Genomic DNA, 18,725 nt, shown 5'->3' with positions numbered 1-18,725 from the left:
GCATTGTTGGTCAAGGACAGTATTACAGTTGCAGAAAGGATGTTTGGGGACTCGTCAACTGAAGTAGTATGGGCTGAGGTTAGAAACAGGAAAGGAGAGGTCACCCTGTTGGGAGTTTTCTATAGGCCTCCGAATAGTTCCAGATATGTAGAGGAAAGGATAGCAAAGATGATTCACGATAGGAGTGAGAAAGACAGGGTAACTGTCATGGGGGACTTCAACTTTCCAAATATTGACTGGGAACACTATAGTTCGAGCTCTATAGATGGGTCAGTTTTTGTCCAGTGTATGCAGGAGGGCTTCCTGACACAGTATGTAGATAGGCCAACAAGGGGCAAAGCCACATTAGATTTGGTACTGGTTCATGAGCCTGGCCAGGTATTAGGTTTGGAAGTAGGTGAGCACTTTGGTGATAGCTATCACAATTCTGTTATGTTTACTTTAGTGATGGAAAGGGATAGGTGTATACCACTGGGCAAGAGTTATAGCTGGGTGAAAGGCAATTATGATGAGATTAGGCAAGATTTAGGGAGCACAGGATGGGAAGGAAGCTGCAGGGGATGGGCACATTACAAATGTGGAGCCTATTCAAGGAAAAGCTCCTGTGTGTCCGAGATAAGTATGTACCTGTCAGGCAGGGAAGAAGCTGTAGAGCACGGGAGCCGTGGTTTACGAAGGAAGTGGAATCTCTGGTTAAGAGGAAGAAGAAGGCTTATGTTAGAATGAGATGTGAAGGCTCAGTTAGGGCGCTTGAGGGCTACAAGGTAGCCAGGAAAGACCTAAAAACAGAGCTCAGAAGAGCCAGGAGGAGACATGAGAAGTTGTTGGTTGATAGGATCAGAGTAAACCCTACGGCTTTCTACAGGTATTTAAGGAATAAAAGAATGACGAGAGTAAGATTAGGCCAAATCAAGGATAGTAGTGAGAAGTTGTGTGTGGAGTCAGAAGAGATAGGGGAAGCGCTAAATGAATATTTTTCAACAGTATTCACTCTAGAAAACGACAATGTTGTCGAGGAGAATACTGACATACAGGCTACTAGACTAGGTGGGATTGAGATTCACAAGGAAGAGGTATTAGAAATCCTACAGAGTGTGAGGATAGATAAGTCCCCTGGGGCGGATGGGATTTATCCTCGGATCCTCCGGGAAGCCAGGGAGGAGATTGCCGAGCCTTTGGCATTGATCTTTAAATCGTCATTGTCTACAGGAATAGTGCCAGACAACTGGAGGATAGCAAATGTGGTTCCCCTGTTCAAGAAGGGGAGTAGAGACAACCCTGGTAATTATAGACCAGTGAGCCTTACCTCAGTTGTTGGTAAAGTGTTGGAAAAGGTTATAAGACATCGGATTTATAATCATCTAGAAAAGAATAAATTGATTAGGGATAGTCAGCACGGTTTTGTGAAGGGAAGGTCATGCCTCACAAACCTTATTGAGTTCTTTGAGAAGGTGAACGAACAGGTAGATGAGAGTAAACCGGGTGATGTGGTGTATATGGATTTCAGCAAGGCGTTCGATAAGGTTCCCCACAGTAGGCTATTGTACAAAATGCGGAGGAATGGGATTGTGGGAGATATAACAGTTTGGATCAGAAATTGGTTTGCTGAAAGAAGACAGAGGGTGGTAGTTGATGGGAAATGTTCATCCTGGAGACCAGTTACTAGTGGTGTACCGCAAGGGTCGGTGTTGGGTCCACTGCTGTTTGTCATTTTTATAAATGACCTGGATGAGGGCATAGTAGGATGGGTTAGTAAATTTGCAGACGACAGTAAGGTCGGCGGAGTTGTAGATAGTCACGAGGGATGCCGTAGGTTGCAGAGAGATATAGATAAGCTGCAGAGCTGGGCTCAGAGGTGGCAAATGGAGTTTAATGCAGACAAGTGTGAGGTGATGCACTTTGGTAAGAGTAACCGGAAGGCAAAGTACTGGGTAAATGGTAAGATTCTTAACAGTGTAGATGAGCAGAGAGATCTCGGTGTCCATGTACACAGATCCTTGAAAGTTGCCATCCAGGTTGACAGGGCTGTTAATAAAGTATACAGTGTTTTAGCTTTTATTAATAGAGGGATCGAGTTCCGGAACCAAGAGGTTATGGTGAAGCTGTACAAAACTCCGGTGCAGCCGCACCTGGAGTATTGTGTACAGTTCTGGTCACTGCATTATAAGAAGGATGTGGAAGCTTTGGAAAGGGTGCAGAGGAGATTTACTAGGATGTTGCCTGGTATGGAGGGAAGGTCTTACGAGGAAAAGCTGAGGGACTTGAGGCTGTTTTCATTAGAGAGAAGAAGGTTGAGAGGCGACTTAATTGAGGCATATAAAATAATCAGAGGGTTAGATAGGGTAGATAGGGAGAGCCTTTTTCCTAGGATGGTGACGGCGAGCACAAGGGGGCATAGCTTTAAACTGAGGGGTGAAAGATATCGGACAGATGTCAAAAGTAATTTCTTTACTCAGAGAGTAGTAAGGGAATGGAACGCTTTGCCTGCAACGGTAGTAGATTCGCCAACTTTCAGTACATTCAAGTCATCATTGAACAAGCATATGGACGTACATGGAATAGTGTAGGTTAGATGGGCTTCAGATCGGTATGAGAGGTTGGCACAAAATCGAGGGCCAAAGGGCCTGTACTGTGCTGTAATGTGCTATGTTCTATGTTCTATCTCTGCCTTAAACGCACTCAATGACTTTGCCTTCACAGAATTCTGCAGCAATGAGTTCCACAGAATAACCGCCCTTAGATTAAAGAAATTCCTCCTCATCTCAGTTCTGAACAGTCATCTCTTCACTCTGAGTGTTTGCCCTTGGGTCCTAGTATCTCCTACTCGTGGAAACAACTCGTTCACATCCACCCGATTCAGCCATCTCAACCTTCTTAAAGTATCAATGAGATTTTCCCTCATCCTTCTAAATTCTACTGAGTATAGACCACAACTTTGTATCTCTCTGTACAAGACAATCCAGGAATCATCCTTAAAGAAAAGGTCTAGGCCCGAAACATCAGCCTTCCTGCTCCTCTGATGCTGCTTGGCCTGCTGTTTCATCCAGCTCTACACCTTGGTACCTCCATCATCCTTGTGAACCTGTTTTGACCTTCCTCCAGTGAAATAATATATTTCCTTTAGTAACGAGACTAAGGGGACCAAAATTGCTCACAGTACTCCAGATATGGTTTCAACAGTTGCAGTAAGACTTCAATATTCCTACACTCAACCCCCAGCTGCCTTGATGTTGCAGCTCTGTATAGTTCTTCTCAATTTAAATAATATTCTGTTCTTCAAAAATGAAAAACTTCACACTTGCCCACATTATACTCTATTTGCTGACTTTTTGCCCACTTCATAACATATCAACATCACTCCATAAACTCTAAACAAAAAAAAACTATGAAATCAGAAACGAAACCTGAAATTGTTGGTAAAAAACAGTAGTCCTGGCAGCATCTGGAGAGAAAACAGTGTTGTCATTTCGGGTCCAGTGACCCTTCTCTGAATTGACTATAGCTAGGAAAATGTTGGTACATTGGCTAAAGACGGAATGGGAGTAGCAGGCATGTGTACATCGATAGCTGGAGATGGAGCCTAGAGACAGAAAGACAGTTGGGCTGTGAAGAGAATTTCGTTATTCATTTGCGGGATGTGGACGTCACTGACTTGCCAGCAATTAATGCCCATTCCTAGTTGCCCTTGAGAACGTCAATGTGAGCAGCCTTCTTGAACTGCTCCTGTCCACCTGTTGTGGGTTGCCCGACAATGCCATTACGGAAGGAATTCCAGGATTTTGGCTCAGAAACAATGAAGGAAAAGCAATATAATTCCAAGTCAGGACTTGAAGATGGTGGTGTTTCTATTTATCTGCTGCCCTGTCCTTCTAGATTGAAGCAGTCATGGGTTTGGAAGGTCTGTCTAAGTATCTTAGGTGGATTTCTCCACTATGTCTTGTACATAGGCCATACTGCTGCCACTGGACATTGGTGGTGAAGGGAATGGATTCTTGACGATGTGTGCCAATCAAGCGGGCTGCTTTGTCCTGGATGGTGTCAAGCTTCTTGTGTGTTGTTGAAGCTGCACCCATCCAGGCAAGGGGGTGTATTCCATCAGACTCCCAACTTGTGGACATGTAGATCATGGACAGGTTTGGGATGGCAGGAGGTGAGTTTCTCGCTGCACTATTAAAAGCCTCTGACCCACTCTTGAGGCCACTGTGTTTATGTAGCAAGTCCACTTGAGTTTTTGGTCAAGTTGAAAATGGGGCATTCAGTGATGGTGGGACCATTGAATGTCAATGGGCGATGGTTAGATTGTCTCTATTGCTGATGGTCATTGCCTGTCATTTGTGTGGCATGGATGTTACTTGCCACTTGTCAGCCCAAGCCTGGGTATTGTCCAGATCTTGTTACATGTGAACTTGGGCTGCTTTGGCATCTGTGGAGTCACAAATGGTGCTGAATATTGTGCAATCATTAGTGAACTTCTCCATTTCCGACCTTATGATGGATGGAAGATCATTGATGAAGCAGCTGAAGTTGACTGCGCTAAGGACACTACCCTGAGGATATCCTGCAGAGAAGTGCTGGAGTTGAGATGACTGACTTCCAACAACAATAACCAGGTATGACTACAATCAGCATAGAGTTTGCACCCTGTTTCCAGTTTTGCTCGGGCTTTTTGATGCCACACTCAGTAAAATGTGGCCCTCACGTCAAGGGCTGTCACTCTCTCCTTACCTAGGTAATTCAGTTCTTTTGTCCATGTTGAACCAAGGCTGTCATGAGATCAGGATCTGAGTGGCCCTGGCGGAAACCAACCTGAGCATCACCGAGTAGGTTATTGCTTAGCAGGGGCTGTTTGATAGTAGGGTTGATGACACCTTCCATCATCTTGCTGATGACAGAGTTGAGAAGGGGTAATAACTGACTGGGTTGGATTTTTCCTGCTTTTTGTCTACAAATTTTCCACATTGTTGTGTAGATACCTGTGTTTTAACTGAACTGGAAGAGCTTGGCTAGGGTAGTGGAATGTTCGGGAGCAAAAGTCTTCAGTGCCATGGCTGACATATTTTCATGGCCCATAGCCTTTGTAGTATCTCATGTTTCCAACCATTTCTTGATATCACATGAAGTGAAGCAAATTGGATGAAAATTGGTGTGGGCCACTGGAGGAGGCCGAGATGAATCATGCACTCGCCATGTCTGGCGGAAAACTGCTGTGAATGCTTCAGCCTTATGTTTTACACTGGTGTGTTGGGCTTTCCCATTAATGAGGGTGGGGATATTTATGGAGACTCTTACTCTCATGGTGTGTTTAATTGTCCACCACCATTAATGGCTAGATGTGCCAGGACTGCAGAACTTAGATCTGATCCAATGGTTGTGGGATTGCCTGGGTCTGTCTATCACTTGCTGCTTCTGCTGTTTGGCATGCAAGCAGTCCTGTTTGGTTGCTTCATCAGGTTGACAGCTCATTTTCTGCTATTCCATGGCATTGCTCCTGTCATGCCCTCCAGGGTTGATAGCCTGGCTTGATGATAATGGTTGAGTGGGGGCTATGCTGGGCCACAAGGCTGCAGATTGTGCTGGAGTATAATTCCGCTGCTGTTCATGTCTGACAGTGCATCCTAAATGCCCAAACTTGAACTACTAGACATGTGAGAAGTTTTTTCCTACTTAGCATGGTGATAGTGCCACACAAAATGATGAAAGTTATTGTCAATGTGAAGGAGGGATTTCTTCTCCACAAGGACTATGCAGTGGTTTGTCTTGCCAATACAGCCATGAATAAATGCATCTGCAGTCTCTAAGGTAAGCTTATTTTTAAGGAACGTTTTTCCCTTTGTTGGTTCCCTCATCACCTGCTGCAGACCCAGTCTGGCAGCTATGTCCTTTTGGATCCAATCAGCTTGATCAGTAGTCCTTCTGCCAAGCCACCCTTTGTGGTGGACACTGAAATCCCCTACCCAGGGTACATATTGTGTCCATTGCCGTTCTCATTGCTTCCTCCAAGCATTGTTCAACATGGAGGAGTACCGATTCAGCAGCTGAGGGAGGATGGTATGTGGGAATCAGCAGGAGGTTTCCATGTCCATATTTAACCTGAAGCCATTAAACTTCATGGGGTCTGTTAATATTGAGTACACCCAGGGAAAATCCTAGAGAATAAATAGCTGCTAGTAGGGACCATTAGTGGTTGGCAATGCGTTATTTGTAAAAGCAACTCATGTGATGATGAAGCCTAGTGTGTAGGGGTTGGGGTAAGGACACTGGGGAAAGTGCTCAAGCCCTAAAATTGTTTAACTTGATTTTGAGTACAGAAGGCTACAACGTTACCAAGTGGAAAATGGGGTATTTTTCTTCCAGCTCATACTGAGTTTTGCTAGAGCACTGCAGCAATCCCCAGACTGAGATTTTGGCCAAGGAACACTTTGGTGTTTTGGATTGGCAGGCAACTGGAAGCTCAGAGTCATTTTGTTGAGGGAATGTAGGCGTTCTGCAAAGTGGTCACCTTGTCTGCACTGCATCTCCCCAATGTGGGCATTGTGAGCAATGAATACTGTAGACTAGATTGAAGGAAGTGCAGGTAAATTGCTACTTTACCTGGAAGGAGTATCTGGGGCCTTGGATAGTGAGGAGGGAGGAAGTAAATGGACAGCTTTACAATGCAAGGAAAGGGTGGTGGAGGAGTTAGTCAAGGTGTCCCAGAGGGAACGATCCCTGCAGAAGGCTGACAAGGGAGGGTATCTGGTGGTGACATCGGGTGAGGTGAGATGAGGAAATGGCGGCTAATGTTCATTTGGATATGGACGTTGGTGGGATGCTGGATGAAGACGAAGGACACCCTATTGATGTTGTGGGAGGAAAGAGAAGGGCTGAGGGCCAAAATGCGAGAGATGGGTCACATTTGGCTGAGTTCCCTTTCAACCACGGTAGTTGAGAATCCTTGGTTGAGGAAGAAGATGGAAATTTTGGAGGCCCCTTGTCAAAGTTGGCATCATCAGAATAATTGTGACAAGGATGGAGGAACTGGGCGAATGGAATAGAATCTTTACAGGAAGCAGGGTGTGACGATGTATAGTCGAGGAAACTGTGGGAGGAGGTGGGCTTGCCTCAGATATTGGTGACCAGCCTATCCCCAGAAATGGAAATAGAGATGGCAAGGAAGGGAAGAGAATAGTCAGAAATGAAGCAGGTGAAGTTGACAGCTGATTGGAAATTGGAAGCAAAATAGATAAATATATCCAATTCTGGATGAGATCTGCATGACAATATCATCAATCTACTGGAAAAATTGTTATGGGTGAGGGTCAGAGTAGAACTGGAACAAGGAATGTCTCACATACTTCGCAAAGAGACTGGAATAACTGGGGTCCATGCAGGTACCCATGGCCACACCTTTGACCTGAAGAAAATGGGAGAAGTTAAAGGAGAAGTTGTTCAAAGTGAGGTTGAGATCAGCCAGGCAGAGGAGGATGGTGGTAGTTGGAGATGGTTCAGGCCTTTTCTCCAGGAAAAAAATAGAAAGCCCTGAGACCAGCCTGATGGCAGTGAATGTATAAACGGATTGTACATTCATGGTAAAGAGGAGGCCAAAGGCTGAAAACTGGAAATTTTGAAACTGATGCAGAGCATTAGAAGAATCCTGGATGTTAACAGGAAGGGACTAGACAAGTGGAAGAAATGAATTGAGTCGTGATAGGAAGAGATGAGTTCTGTGGGACACAAGCAGGCAGAAAGAATGGGTCTGCCAGGGTAATCCGGTTTGTGGATTTTGGGAAGGAGGTAGAAGCAGGTTGTGCAGGGTTTGGCAACTATGAAATCGGAGGCCGTGGAGAGGAAACCACCAGATGAAATTAGATTAATGACCAGCGTAGACACAATAGCCTGGTGTTCTATGGTGGGGTCATGGTTCAGGAGAGTTAGGAGGAGGTATCTGGGAGCTGGTGCTCTGCCTCTGTAATGTAGAGATACACCTACATTCCATTTGCAAGAAGAACCCTAAACTTCTGGTTACTGAACACTTCAACACACCAGCCTCTTCTCTGGCTCAAATCTCTGCTTCTGTCTTGCTGCAGTGCAGCAGTCAAGCTCAGTGCAAGCTGGAAGAACAGCACATCATTTTCCACTTGGGAACCTTGCAGCCTTCTGGACTCAATTTCAACAATTTTAGGGTTTGAGCACCTTTGCCCATGTCCGTACCGTAACCCCTACAGACCTAGCCTTGTCATCACATGGGTTGCTACCACCTACAACCATTGTCAGCCACTAATGGTATCTATTAGCAGCTATTCATTCTCTCAGGCTGACCTTTTTCATTATTTTTTGTCCAACCAACTGTTTTTCTCTCTCTTGGCTCTATCTTCACTGATCATTTAGCCTTCTCCCCTCCCCCTACCCCATCTTTGGTATATATACACCAATCTTTCCTAGCTACAATCAGATCTAAAGAAGAGTTACTGGCCGTGAAGCATGAAACTCCACTTTTTCTGCACAATGCTACCAGACCTGCTGAGTTTTGTAAGCATTTTCTGTTTATGTTTTTTCTCCATAAGCTGTATCCAAATTGTCTTTCCATCTATTTTTGTAACATTTGCAGATTTTACTATAGCATATTCACTTCCTTCCTCCAAGTCATTAATATATATTGTAAACAGTTGTGTCCTAGCATTGATCCCTGTCAGACCCCACTAGTTACAAGTTGCCAATCTGAAAAAAACACCCTTTTCCCCATTTGCTGTTTCCTGCCCTCCAGCCAATTCTCTACCTATGCAAATATATTACTGAACTTCCACCATTGCGGGCTGTTATCTTATGACTTAACCTTTTCTGAAGTACTTTGTTGAATGCCTTCTGGAAGTACATGTACACCCTATTGGTTCTCCTCTGTCCATTCTCCTGGAGCTATCCTCAAAAAACTTTAACAAATTAGTCAGACAGGATTTCCCCTTCATGAAACCATGCTGACTCTGCCTGATTAGATTATGATTTTATAAATGTGTTGTTATTACTTCCTTAACAATTGATTCCAACATTTTTCCAACAATAGATGTACATTCAGTATTGACCTTGCTTCAACTCCATTTTGAGTGAGATTTCTAGGCTTTTACTAGTCATAGGGTGATTAAATCAGCGATGTTTAAAAGTAGTTTTAATAGACAAATAAGAACATTATTTGCATTCACAAGAGGGTTAGTTATCACAAAACATAGTTGCACAATAAATGACACAAAACTGAGGGGTGAAAAATTATGTCCCAAAGTGTTAAGTTTGGAATACACTACCTGAAAGGACTACAGAAATAGATATACAGTTGACAAGGAGAAAGTTTCAGGACCATGGGACAAAGAACAGGGGCATGGAACAAATAAGGAGCGTTAAAAGACCCAGTCCTGAAGCAGTGGCATGACTGGACTTCCGCAATCTTTTAATCTGTAGTTAGACATGTCATCCATTGTGTCACTGACAGGCTTAACTGCTTAGGCTTCTGATTTACTGTTTCCTCCAGGACGTCCACTAATGGTGATGTTATAATAAAGTTATAGACAGCCTCTACACAACTGTAATGGCAACAAATGGTCGCTAACAATCATATTTGAAGAATAGCTCGAGTTCAAAAGGTGAACATGCTCTGACAACACAAACACATGCGCTTCACACAATAATGCAAAATATACCAACAATTATGGCAGAGTGTCGGATATCAAGTGCTGGGCTTTCTTCCGTCGGATAAATGTTCAGACTCAGAAGTTTGCTTAGATGTCTGTCTTTGATCCCAAGGTTATAAAGACCATCCATAACTTTCCCTTCCTGTCTGAGGATATCTAGGATACTGAAAGAAAGCACACGAATTAATGTGGTTTACTGACAGAGGTTGACATCCTCCCTTAAGAGGATGTCAAGACTGGCACAGAGGGAAGCTGTAGACCTAAGAGAGATCAGGTCTGGGGTCGTACTGTCAGAGTACGAATGTCAAGGAGTGCTGAAGGGTTCGAAATTTGAAGGGTTTTGATTTTAAATGGAACATATCACAGAGGAGAATGAAAGGGTCTACGTAACAGGATAAAGAAAATTCAGTAGAGTGTAGGTGAAATCAAAAAAGGTATGGTTTCAGGTCTGCAGCAATAACCAGGACAAGTTCAAAAACAAATATATACAATTTGCAAAAGAAAAATGATGCAGCAAAAATGTATATGGGCAGCTTCAGTTCGGTGAATTTTTCCTTTATAATATCACTGTTGACCTTGTTGTTCCTTCAAACTTATCTCTCCCATTCCTTCTTCCATCCCCATCATTCTCCTTCAAGGGTCCATATCATGTTTCTTTACTTTTACTCTGAACCTTACAGCAGCATCAGCCATGGGAATAGGCCGCATGAGGAGACTGCGTCTAATTTTATTCACTGCTACTGAGCAGATCAAATGGGAAATTTCACCGACGTACTTTGAGCTGTTCATAGCTGTTCTAACAGAGTTTTTGGGAGATACACAGGTGGTCTTTGTTTACAGGGATAAAAGTACTTTTTGAATCCATAAATTAATATATCTAGTAACAAAATGGCATGTTAAAATTCTGAAGAGAAAAGACTTTAATGTGGTAATGATCGAAATATAACTGTAAATAAGGACATTTGTACCCACCTAAACGGACTATGAGTATCCGGATCAATACGTATCCCATTTACAAATAATGCTGAATCTCCAGGTTGAAGTCCTAAAGTTTCTGCAAGGAACTAAATAAGCCATATGGACATTATTATACTTTGCTAATGCAGCAAGTGAAATTTATCAAATTCAATGATATTTGCAACATTTTCCCCAGTTCTGGACATATCTAGCGAAGCTCAGTATCATTGAATGTTAGGTGAATAACCATCTCAATATTTCAAATTTTAGCTAGTGTAAAATGCAATTATCAGTGGCATAAAAATTAAAATCAAACATTACTAGTTCAAAAACAAACTGAAAGTATATTTCTTACAGCTTTTGGAGATATAAGAACAACGTACATTATAGTATAAGAACAATCCCTTTTGCCCTCCAAGACTGAGCCAACACATTTTGCCCCTCCATATTAACACTGTCTTCACTAGAAGGATCCATATCCTTCTGTTCCCTTCCTACTCGTGTACTCGTCCAGGTGTTTCTTGAATGCTGCTTTTGTCTCTGCTTCCAACACCTCCTCTGGCAGTGCATTCCAGACCATTCCCCCACCTTTGTTTGAAAAATGTGCCACACACTTCTCCTTTAAACTTCCCCTCTCGCACTTTGAACCTGTGTCCCCTCGTAATTGACCGCTCCATCCTTGGAAAAAGCCTCATACTTTTCACTCTTTCCATGCCATTCACAATCTTATAAACTTGAATTGGGTCACCCCTCAACCTCCCGTGTTCCAGTGAAAACAAACAGTCTACCTAACCTTTCTTCATAGCTAAAATCTCCCATATCAGGTAATATCTTAGTAAAACATTTCTGTACCCTCTCTAAAGCATCCACATCTTTCTGGTAGTGTGGTGACCAGAACTGTATGCAATATTCCAAGTGTGGAATAAGCACACTTCCTTCTTTTATGTCTGTACTGATACAAGTTTTATTGAAGGGTTTATGGCATCCATTGTTTCATGGAAATGTTGTTCAAATATTATTGGAACACTTAAATTAACTGGGCTTCTACTTTGTTACAGGTGAATACACTGACACATCACTGCTTCTACATCTTATCTTAAATACTATTAGTATATTTCTGCTGATGGTGTTGTAAAAACTGCCAGATTGTATTCCCATTTGTGTTACACTAGTGATAAAACTAAACTACCAAAATTGTAAGGCCAAATCATTATAATCTTCACATTTTTCTGAAGTTAAACTCAAGACTTTTGTTTCTGTAAATCAATCCCAAATTCTACCTACTCTGTTGAAATATGTCAGCTGAGGTATCAGCCTAAAATATTACTAAAGCAACAGACTGAAATACAGGCTGGCAAATTCCTTTATCCACTAAAAATGAACAGGTACATTAACTTTTGAATAAGTATTATTTAAAATAACTGCAAAACATGTATTATAATTGCAAAATATAAAAATTATTTAGGTTAACTAAAGTTAGCACAAATTTCATTGGCATCATAGCTGTGATGTACCAAAATGCTTCACTGATCAAGATATTTTCATCTTCATAATATTTTTGCTTCTTAAAGTAATTGGTTTCAATGAAAGCCTAAGGAGATTAACAGGACAGAAAACGATCTGGTTTTCTTTAGGGAAGAAAATCTGATGTCCTTATGCAGTTTGGCCTACACGTTATTCCAGACCCACAACAATATGGTTGACTTTTAACTGCCCTCTGAAATAGCGTATGAAAGCCACACATTTCAACAGGAACAGGGGGTGAACATTAAATGCTGGCCTAGTAAAACGTGCAAATGCCATGAACAAATTACACTAAAACCTAATATTATAGATAAATATTAAAGATGTAGGAAATGTGGAAAAAAATTTAAACGGCTGGAAATACTCAGCAGGTCAGGTGACATGTATAAAGAGGAATGGGGTTAAGGGGCTGGATCTTTTGAGGAGTTACAACCTCACAAGGAGTTGAATCTAGCACAGATGTCACTGTTTAAAAATGAGAGGTCACCATTTAAAACAGAGATGAGAATTTTTTCTATCAGAGGAACATGGGTCTTTGGAACTCTCTTCCTGAATGAGGTGGAAGCAAAATATTTTAATTATTTAAAGATGGAGGTAGATAGATGTGTGTTAAAGAAGGGTACGAAAGGTTAACAGGGGTCCACTGTTTGTCATTTATATAAATAATTTGGATGAAAATATAGGAAGCACAGCTCGTAATTTTGTGGATGACACCAAAATTGCTGGGATAATAGACAGCGAGGAAGGTTATCTAAGATTACAACTGGTCAATTGGGCAATGGGCTGAGGAATGGCAGATGGAGTCTAATTCAGATAAATGCGAAGCATTGCATTTTAGTATCATGAACAAAAGCAGGGCATACACGATTAATTGTAGGGCCCTGGGGAGTGTTGTCGAACAGAGAAATTAAGGGGTTCAAGTACATAATTTGTTGAAAGTTGCACCACAGGTAGACAGAATGGTAAAGAAGTCATTTGGTATGCTTGCTTTCACTGCTGAGACCACTGAACATAGGAGTTGGGATGTTGAGGTTGTACGGAATGTTGGTGAGGCAAATTTTGGAGTTCTGGTCGCCCTGCCATATGAAGGATATTATTAAATTGGAGAGGGTGCAGAAAAGATTTACAAGCAAGTTGCCGGGACTGCAGGTTTGAGTTATAAGGACAGGCTGGAGAAGCTGGGACTTTTCTCACTGCCGCATAGGAGGTTGAGGGGTGACCTTATAGAGGTTTTGTAAAATCATGAGGGGCATTGACAAGGTGATTGGCAAAGGTCTTTTCTCTAGGGTTGGGGCGTTCAAAACTAGTGGGCATAATTTTAAGGTGAGAGGAGAAAGATTTAAGAGGCCTGAGGGACAACATTTTCCACATAGAGTGTCGTTCAGATGTGGAATGAACTGCCAGAAGAAGTGGTAGACGCAAGTACAGTTACAATATTTAAAAAAACATTAGGATAGGTACATGAAAAAGAAAAGTTCAGAGGGATATGGTCCAAACACAGCCAAGTGGGACTAGTTTCGTTTGGGAAATTTGGTTCACACAGGCGAGTTGAACTGAAGGATCTGTTTCCATGCTGTATGACTCTACAGCCAGGTAGGAATGTGGGTTTAAGACTACAATTAGATGAGCCATGACCTTATTAAAAGATGGAGCCAGGTCAAGAGGCAGATTGGCTTACACATGCTCTTAGTTTGTATGCTCACGTACCATTTTGATCTCCTGACCGAAGGAAGGATGTATTTGCCATAGAGGGAATTGATGCAGGTTCTCAAAAACTGATCTGTGGGAATTACAAGGCTGGTCTATGAGAAATGATTGGAGAGGTGAGGCTCATACTCTGTAGAATTCAGAAGACAGAGAGTGATTTCATTGAACTATACAAAATCCTTACAGTGGCTTGCCAGCGTAGATGCAGGAAGGATATTTCCCATAGCTGTGGGAGGCTTCAACATTTGTTTCTATTCTTTCATAAAATGGGGGCATCCCTGATAAGGCCAACTTTTGTTGCCTATCACTAATTGCTGTTGAATTAAGTGGCCTATTGGGCCATTTTAGAGGGCAGTTAAGTGTCAACCATTGGAGTGGTCTGGAGTCACATGTAGGACAGACTGGATAAGGACAGCAGATTTCATTTTCTAAAGAACTACTATGGATCAGAGGGGGTTTAAGACAATCGATGGCAGTTGACATGGTCACCATTACCAAGACCAGCTTTGTATTCCAGATGTGTGGGACAGCACGTGGCTCAGTTGTTTGCACTACTGCCTCACAATGCCAGGGACCTCGATTCAATTCCAGCATCAGGCGATAGTCTGTGTGGAGTTTGCACATTCTCTCAGTATTTGCTTGGGTTTCCTGTGGGTGCTCCGGTATCCTCCCACAGACCAAAGATGTGCAGGTTAGATGAATTTGACAAGCTAAATTGCCTATAGTATCCAGGGATGTGCAAGCTAAGTGCATTAGCCTTGGGAAATGTGAGGCTACAGAGAGGGGGTAGAAGGGTGGATCTGGGTGGGAAGCTGTTTGGAGGGGAAGTATGGACTTAATGGGCTGAATAGCCTGCTTCCAAACTGTAGGAATTCTATGATTTAAAATTCCATCAGCTGCCAAGGTGGGATGTGAAGTCATGTTCTCAAGCCATTAAGATTAGTCTTTGGATTATTATTCCACTGACATTAGCCCAACACCATCTCTTCAATATTTAATAATGTTCAGTTCACAGATCAATAGTTTTCTAGATATTAAATAAGTTAAGAAATATAGGAATAGTCACACAGTCATAGAATCCCTACAGCGTGGAAACAGGCCCTTTGGCCCAAAAAGTCCACACTTCCCGTCCGCAGAGCTTCTACTCCAACTCGTTCCCCTACACCTCCATTTCCCCATGACTGGACACTATGAGCAACTTGGCATGGCCAATCCACCTAGCCTGCACATCTTTGGACTGTGGAAGGAAACGAAAGCACCTGGAGGAAAACCATGCAGATGATATGAGGAGAATGTGCAAACTCCACACAGACAGTCACCCAAGGGTGGGATCGAACACGTTCAAGGCAGCAACCACCCTCAAGGTAAAAACTTTGCTTTGCACATGTCCTTTAAACTGTTCTCCTTTCACCTTAAACCAATGTTCCTTAATAGTTCACTCTTAGAAAAAGATTCTGACAATCTAGCCTATCCATGCCTCTCATAGTTTTATATACTTCAGTCAGGTTGGTCCCCAGCTTTCCATGCTGGAGTGAAAATATCCAAATTTGCCCAACGTCTCCTTATTGCTAATACACTCCAATTAAGCAACATCCTGGCAAATGTCTTTTGCACCTTCTTCAAAGCCTCCACATCCTTTGTGTACTGTGGTGATCAGAACTGCACACAATATTCCAAAATGGGACCTAAACAAAGTCTTATATAGCTGCAAAATTACTTGCCAACTTTTATACCCAATGCTCTGACTGATTAACGCAAGCATACCATATGCCTTCTTTATCACCTTACCCATTTGAGTTGCCACGTTCATGGATTTATGGGCTTGTACCCCCAGATCTCTCTGTATATCATTGCTCCTAGGGGCCCTGCCATTTACAACATACTTTCCTCTTTCACCTTGACTTCCAAGATGCATGACTTCACATTTGTCTGGATTAAACTCTGCCTGGTCTATATCCTGCTGTATCTTTTGATAACCTTCCTCACTATCCACAACTCCACATTTTTTCATGTCATCTGCAACTTACTAATCGGACCACATGCTTTTTCAAAAAAGTCATTTATTTATATATAACAATTGAGATGTCAACACTGATCCTTGTGGAACACCACTGGTTACATAGCTCTAGTAGAAAACAAAACATAAGAAGGTTCTCAACCTGAAACGTCAGCTTTCCTGCTCCTCTGATGATGCTTGGCCTGCTGCGATCATCCAGCTCTACACTGTGTTATCTCAGATTCTCCAGCATCGGCAGTTCCTGCTATCTCCTCATCAACAACTATCATGTGTCTATGACAAAGCTAATTTTGTATCCAAACCGTGATCTCACAATTCATACCATATGAGTTAATATTCCAGACCTGTCTACCAGAAGGCACCTTGTCTAGAAAAGTCTCATACAGAATATCGATTGTCCTACCCTCAATCATTTTCATCACTTTCCCAAAAAATTCAAGTTTGAGAGACAAGATCTCCCCTGATAAAGTCATGTTGACTATCTCTAAGTCCATTCTTCCCTAAATGCGAATAAAACTTGTCCCTAAGAATTTTCTCCAATAATTTCTACTGAAAATAAGGCTACCACTGAAATAAGGCTAACTGGCTCATAATTCCCTGGATTATCCCTGTTGGCCTTCTTCAGAAAAGGAATAACATTAGTTATTCACCAGTCTTTTGGGACCTTGCCTATAGCTACAGAAGATATAAAGAAGTCTGTCAGCACCCAAGAAATCTACTTTCTTGCCTCCTTCAGTGTCCTGGGATATATCCCATCAGGCCCTGGTGACTTGTCTATCTTAATGTTTTTCAAGACACCTATGTGCTCATTCTTAAAACTGACATGCATTAGACATCAAAAAATTCCCGCCTAAACCTACCAGCATCCTAATCCCTCTCCTTGGCAAATACTGATGCAAAGTACTCTTTAAAGGCCTCACAGGCCTCTTCTGGCTCCTGGCATAAATTCTCTTTGTCCTTGAGCAGACCTGCCCTTTCCCTAAATACCCTCTTGCTCCTAATAAACATACAAAATGACTTGAAATTCTCCTTTAATCCTACTTGCCAACGACATTTCATAGTATCTTCCAGCTCTCCTAATTTCCTGTTTAAATTTTTTCTATTTCCTTATACTCTTCAAGGGCTTAATTGATTACTATTTTCTAAACATTACGCAGGCTTCCTTTATCTTTTTAACTAATCTGTCAATATCTCTTGTCATACAAGGTTCCTAAATCTTGCCGTCCTTATCTTTCATCCCCACAGCAACATGCCAGTCCTGAACATGCCAGCAACCGCCCTTTAAAAGATTCCCACATGTCAAATGTGCATTTACCTTCAAGCAGCCAACCCCAGTCTAATTTCTCCAGTTCCTCCCTAACAGCATTGTAATTAGCCTTCCCCCTTTGACTTAGTATCAAAGTCCTTGGTACTAAGGGGCTCCCAGTCAATATTGGAGAAAATAAAATTATTTACAACAACAACCTCACTGTTTATAACATCATTCCATAATCTGCTTTTATATCTGTTCATTTATCCCCTGCTGGTTATTAGGAGGCCTATAATACACCTATCATTGTCATTGCACCTTGCTTATTCCTGAGTTTGAAAATTGCAGCTTCGCTGGATGAACTATCCCAGATGTCCTCTTTTAGTACAATTGTGAAATTCTCCCTAATCAGTTATGCAACTCCTCTGCCCCTTTTACACCCCTCTCTAAGATCACGCATGAAATATCCAAACCCTGGAATGCTGAGCTGACTATCTCACCCTTCTCTCAACCAAGTTTCTGTAATGGCTACAGTATTGTAATTCCATATATTAATCCAGGCTCTAAACTCATCTGCTTGACCTTTCACATTCCTTGCATTAAAATAAACACACCTCTGACCACCAGTTTAGCCGGGTGCACTAGTCTGGTCCTGCCTGTCTTTCCTATGAAAATTATTTGACTTAATGTCAACTTTCTCCTCAATCACTCCACATACTGACCTAAATATGATGAGGGCTTCTGCCTCTACCACCCCTGAAGACAGTGAGTTACAGATTCCCACCATCCGCTGGATTAACAATGTTTTTTCTCATGTCTTCTCTAAGCCTTCTGATCTTTACTTAAATCTGTGCCCTCAGTCATTGATCCCTCCACCAAGGTGAAATGCTTCTTCCTATCCACTCTATGACCCTCATAATTTTTATGCTCTCAATTATGTCCCTCTCAGTCTCCTCTGTTCTAAAGAAAACAACCCAGCTGGTCCAATCTCCCTTCACAATTGAAAATCTTGAGTCAGGCAATACCTTGATAAGTCTCCATTCCACCATCTCCAGTGTTATCACATCACCCCTGTAGTGTGGGTTCCAGAACTACACACAATACTCTAGCTATGGCCTAACCAATATTTTATACAGTTCCAGCATAACCTCCTTGCAGTTAAATTCTATGCTTTGGCTAACAAACACAAGGAATCCATATGCATTCTTAACCATTTTATCCACCTGTCCTGACAGTTTAAGGGACCAGTGTATATGCACACCAAAGTCCCTCAGTTCCTCAGTGCTTTTCAGGTTGCAGGAAAAACAAGTGTTGAGGTAGAAAATTACCCATGCTCAGGATTAAGGGGCCAAAAGAGCTATTCCAGTGTTTTTATATTTGTAGAATTTATTAAATTATTAAAAATGTTATGTAATAAATTTAATTTCCTCATTGTCCCAAAATCCAAGCAACTCAGAAAAATACAACAGGACTTTTCAACTTTGACTTCTAGATTTATATGGAAAAAATATTAACATGATCAATAGAATTGTCCAAACTGGGAACCATTGAGCAAACCCATGAAGGGGAATTTGCAAAGTGCCAGCATCTGGTTTCCAAAATGATAAATAGCCAG

At 42.0% G+C, this 18,725-nt stretch overlaps 1 protein-coding gene across 1 annotated transcript in view; it reads right to left on the bottom strand.

The window, feature by feature from the left end:
- The window catches only part of LOC125453242 (UDP-glucose:glycoprotein glucosyltransferase 2), a 177,527-nt gene that overhangs the window by 49,946 nt on the left and 108,856 nt on the right, over nucleotides 1-18,725 (bottom strand). Inside the window, exons 12-13 of the mRNA XM_059646959.1 lie at nucleotides 10,629-10,720; nucleotides 9,670-9,820 (exon numbers count right to left, since the gene is read on the bottom strand). Of these exons, the coding sequence (XP_059502942.1) occupies nucleotides 9,670-9,820; nucleotides 10,629-10,720 (243 nt within the window). The remainder of the gene's footprint in view (nucleotides 1-9,669; nucleotides 9,821-10,628; nucleotides 10,721-18,725) is intronic.

Source organism: Stegostoma tigrinum, chromosome 6 (genome assembly GCF_030684315.1).
Source record: "Stegostoma tigrinum isolate sSteTig4 chromosome 6, sSteTig4.hap1, whole genome shotgun sequence".
Classification (NCBI taxonomy): Eukaryota; Metazoa; Chordata; class Chondrichthyes; order Orectolobiformes; family Stegostomatidae; genus Stegostoma; species Stegostoma tigrinum.
This window is presented reverse-complemented; position numbering and strand designations above follow the sequence as displayed.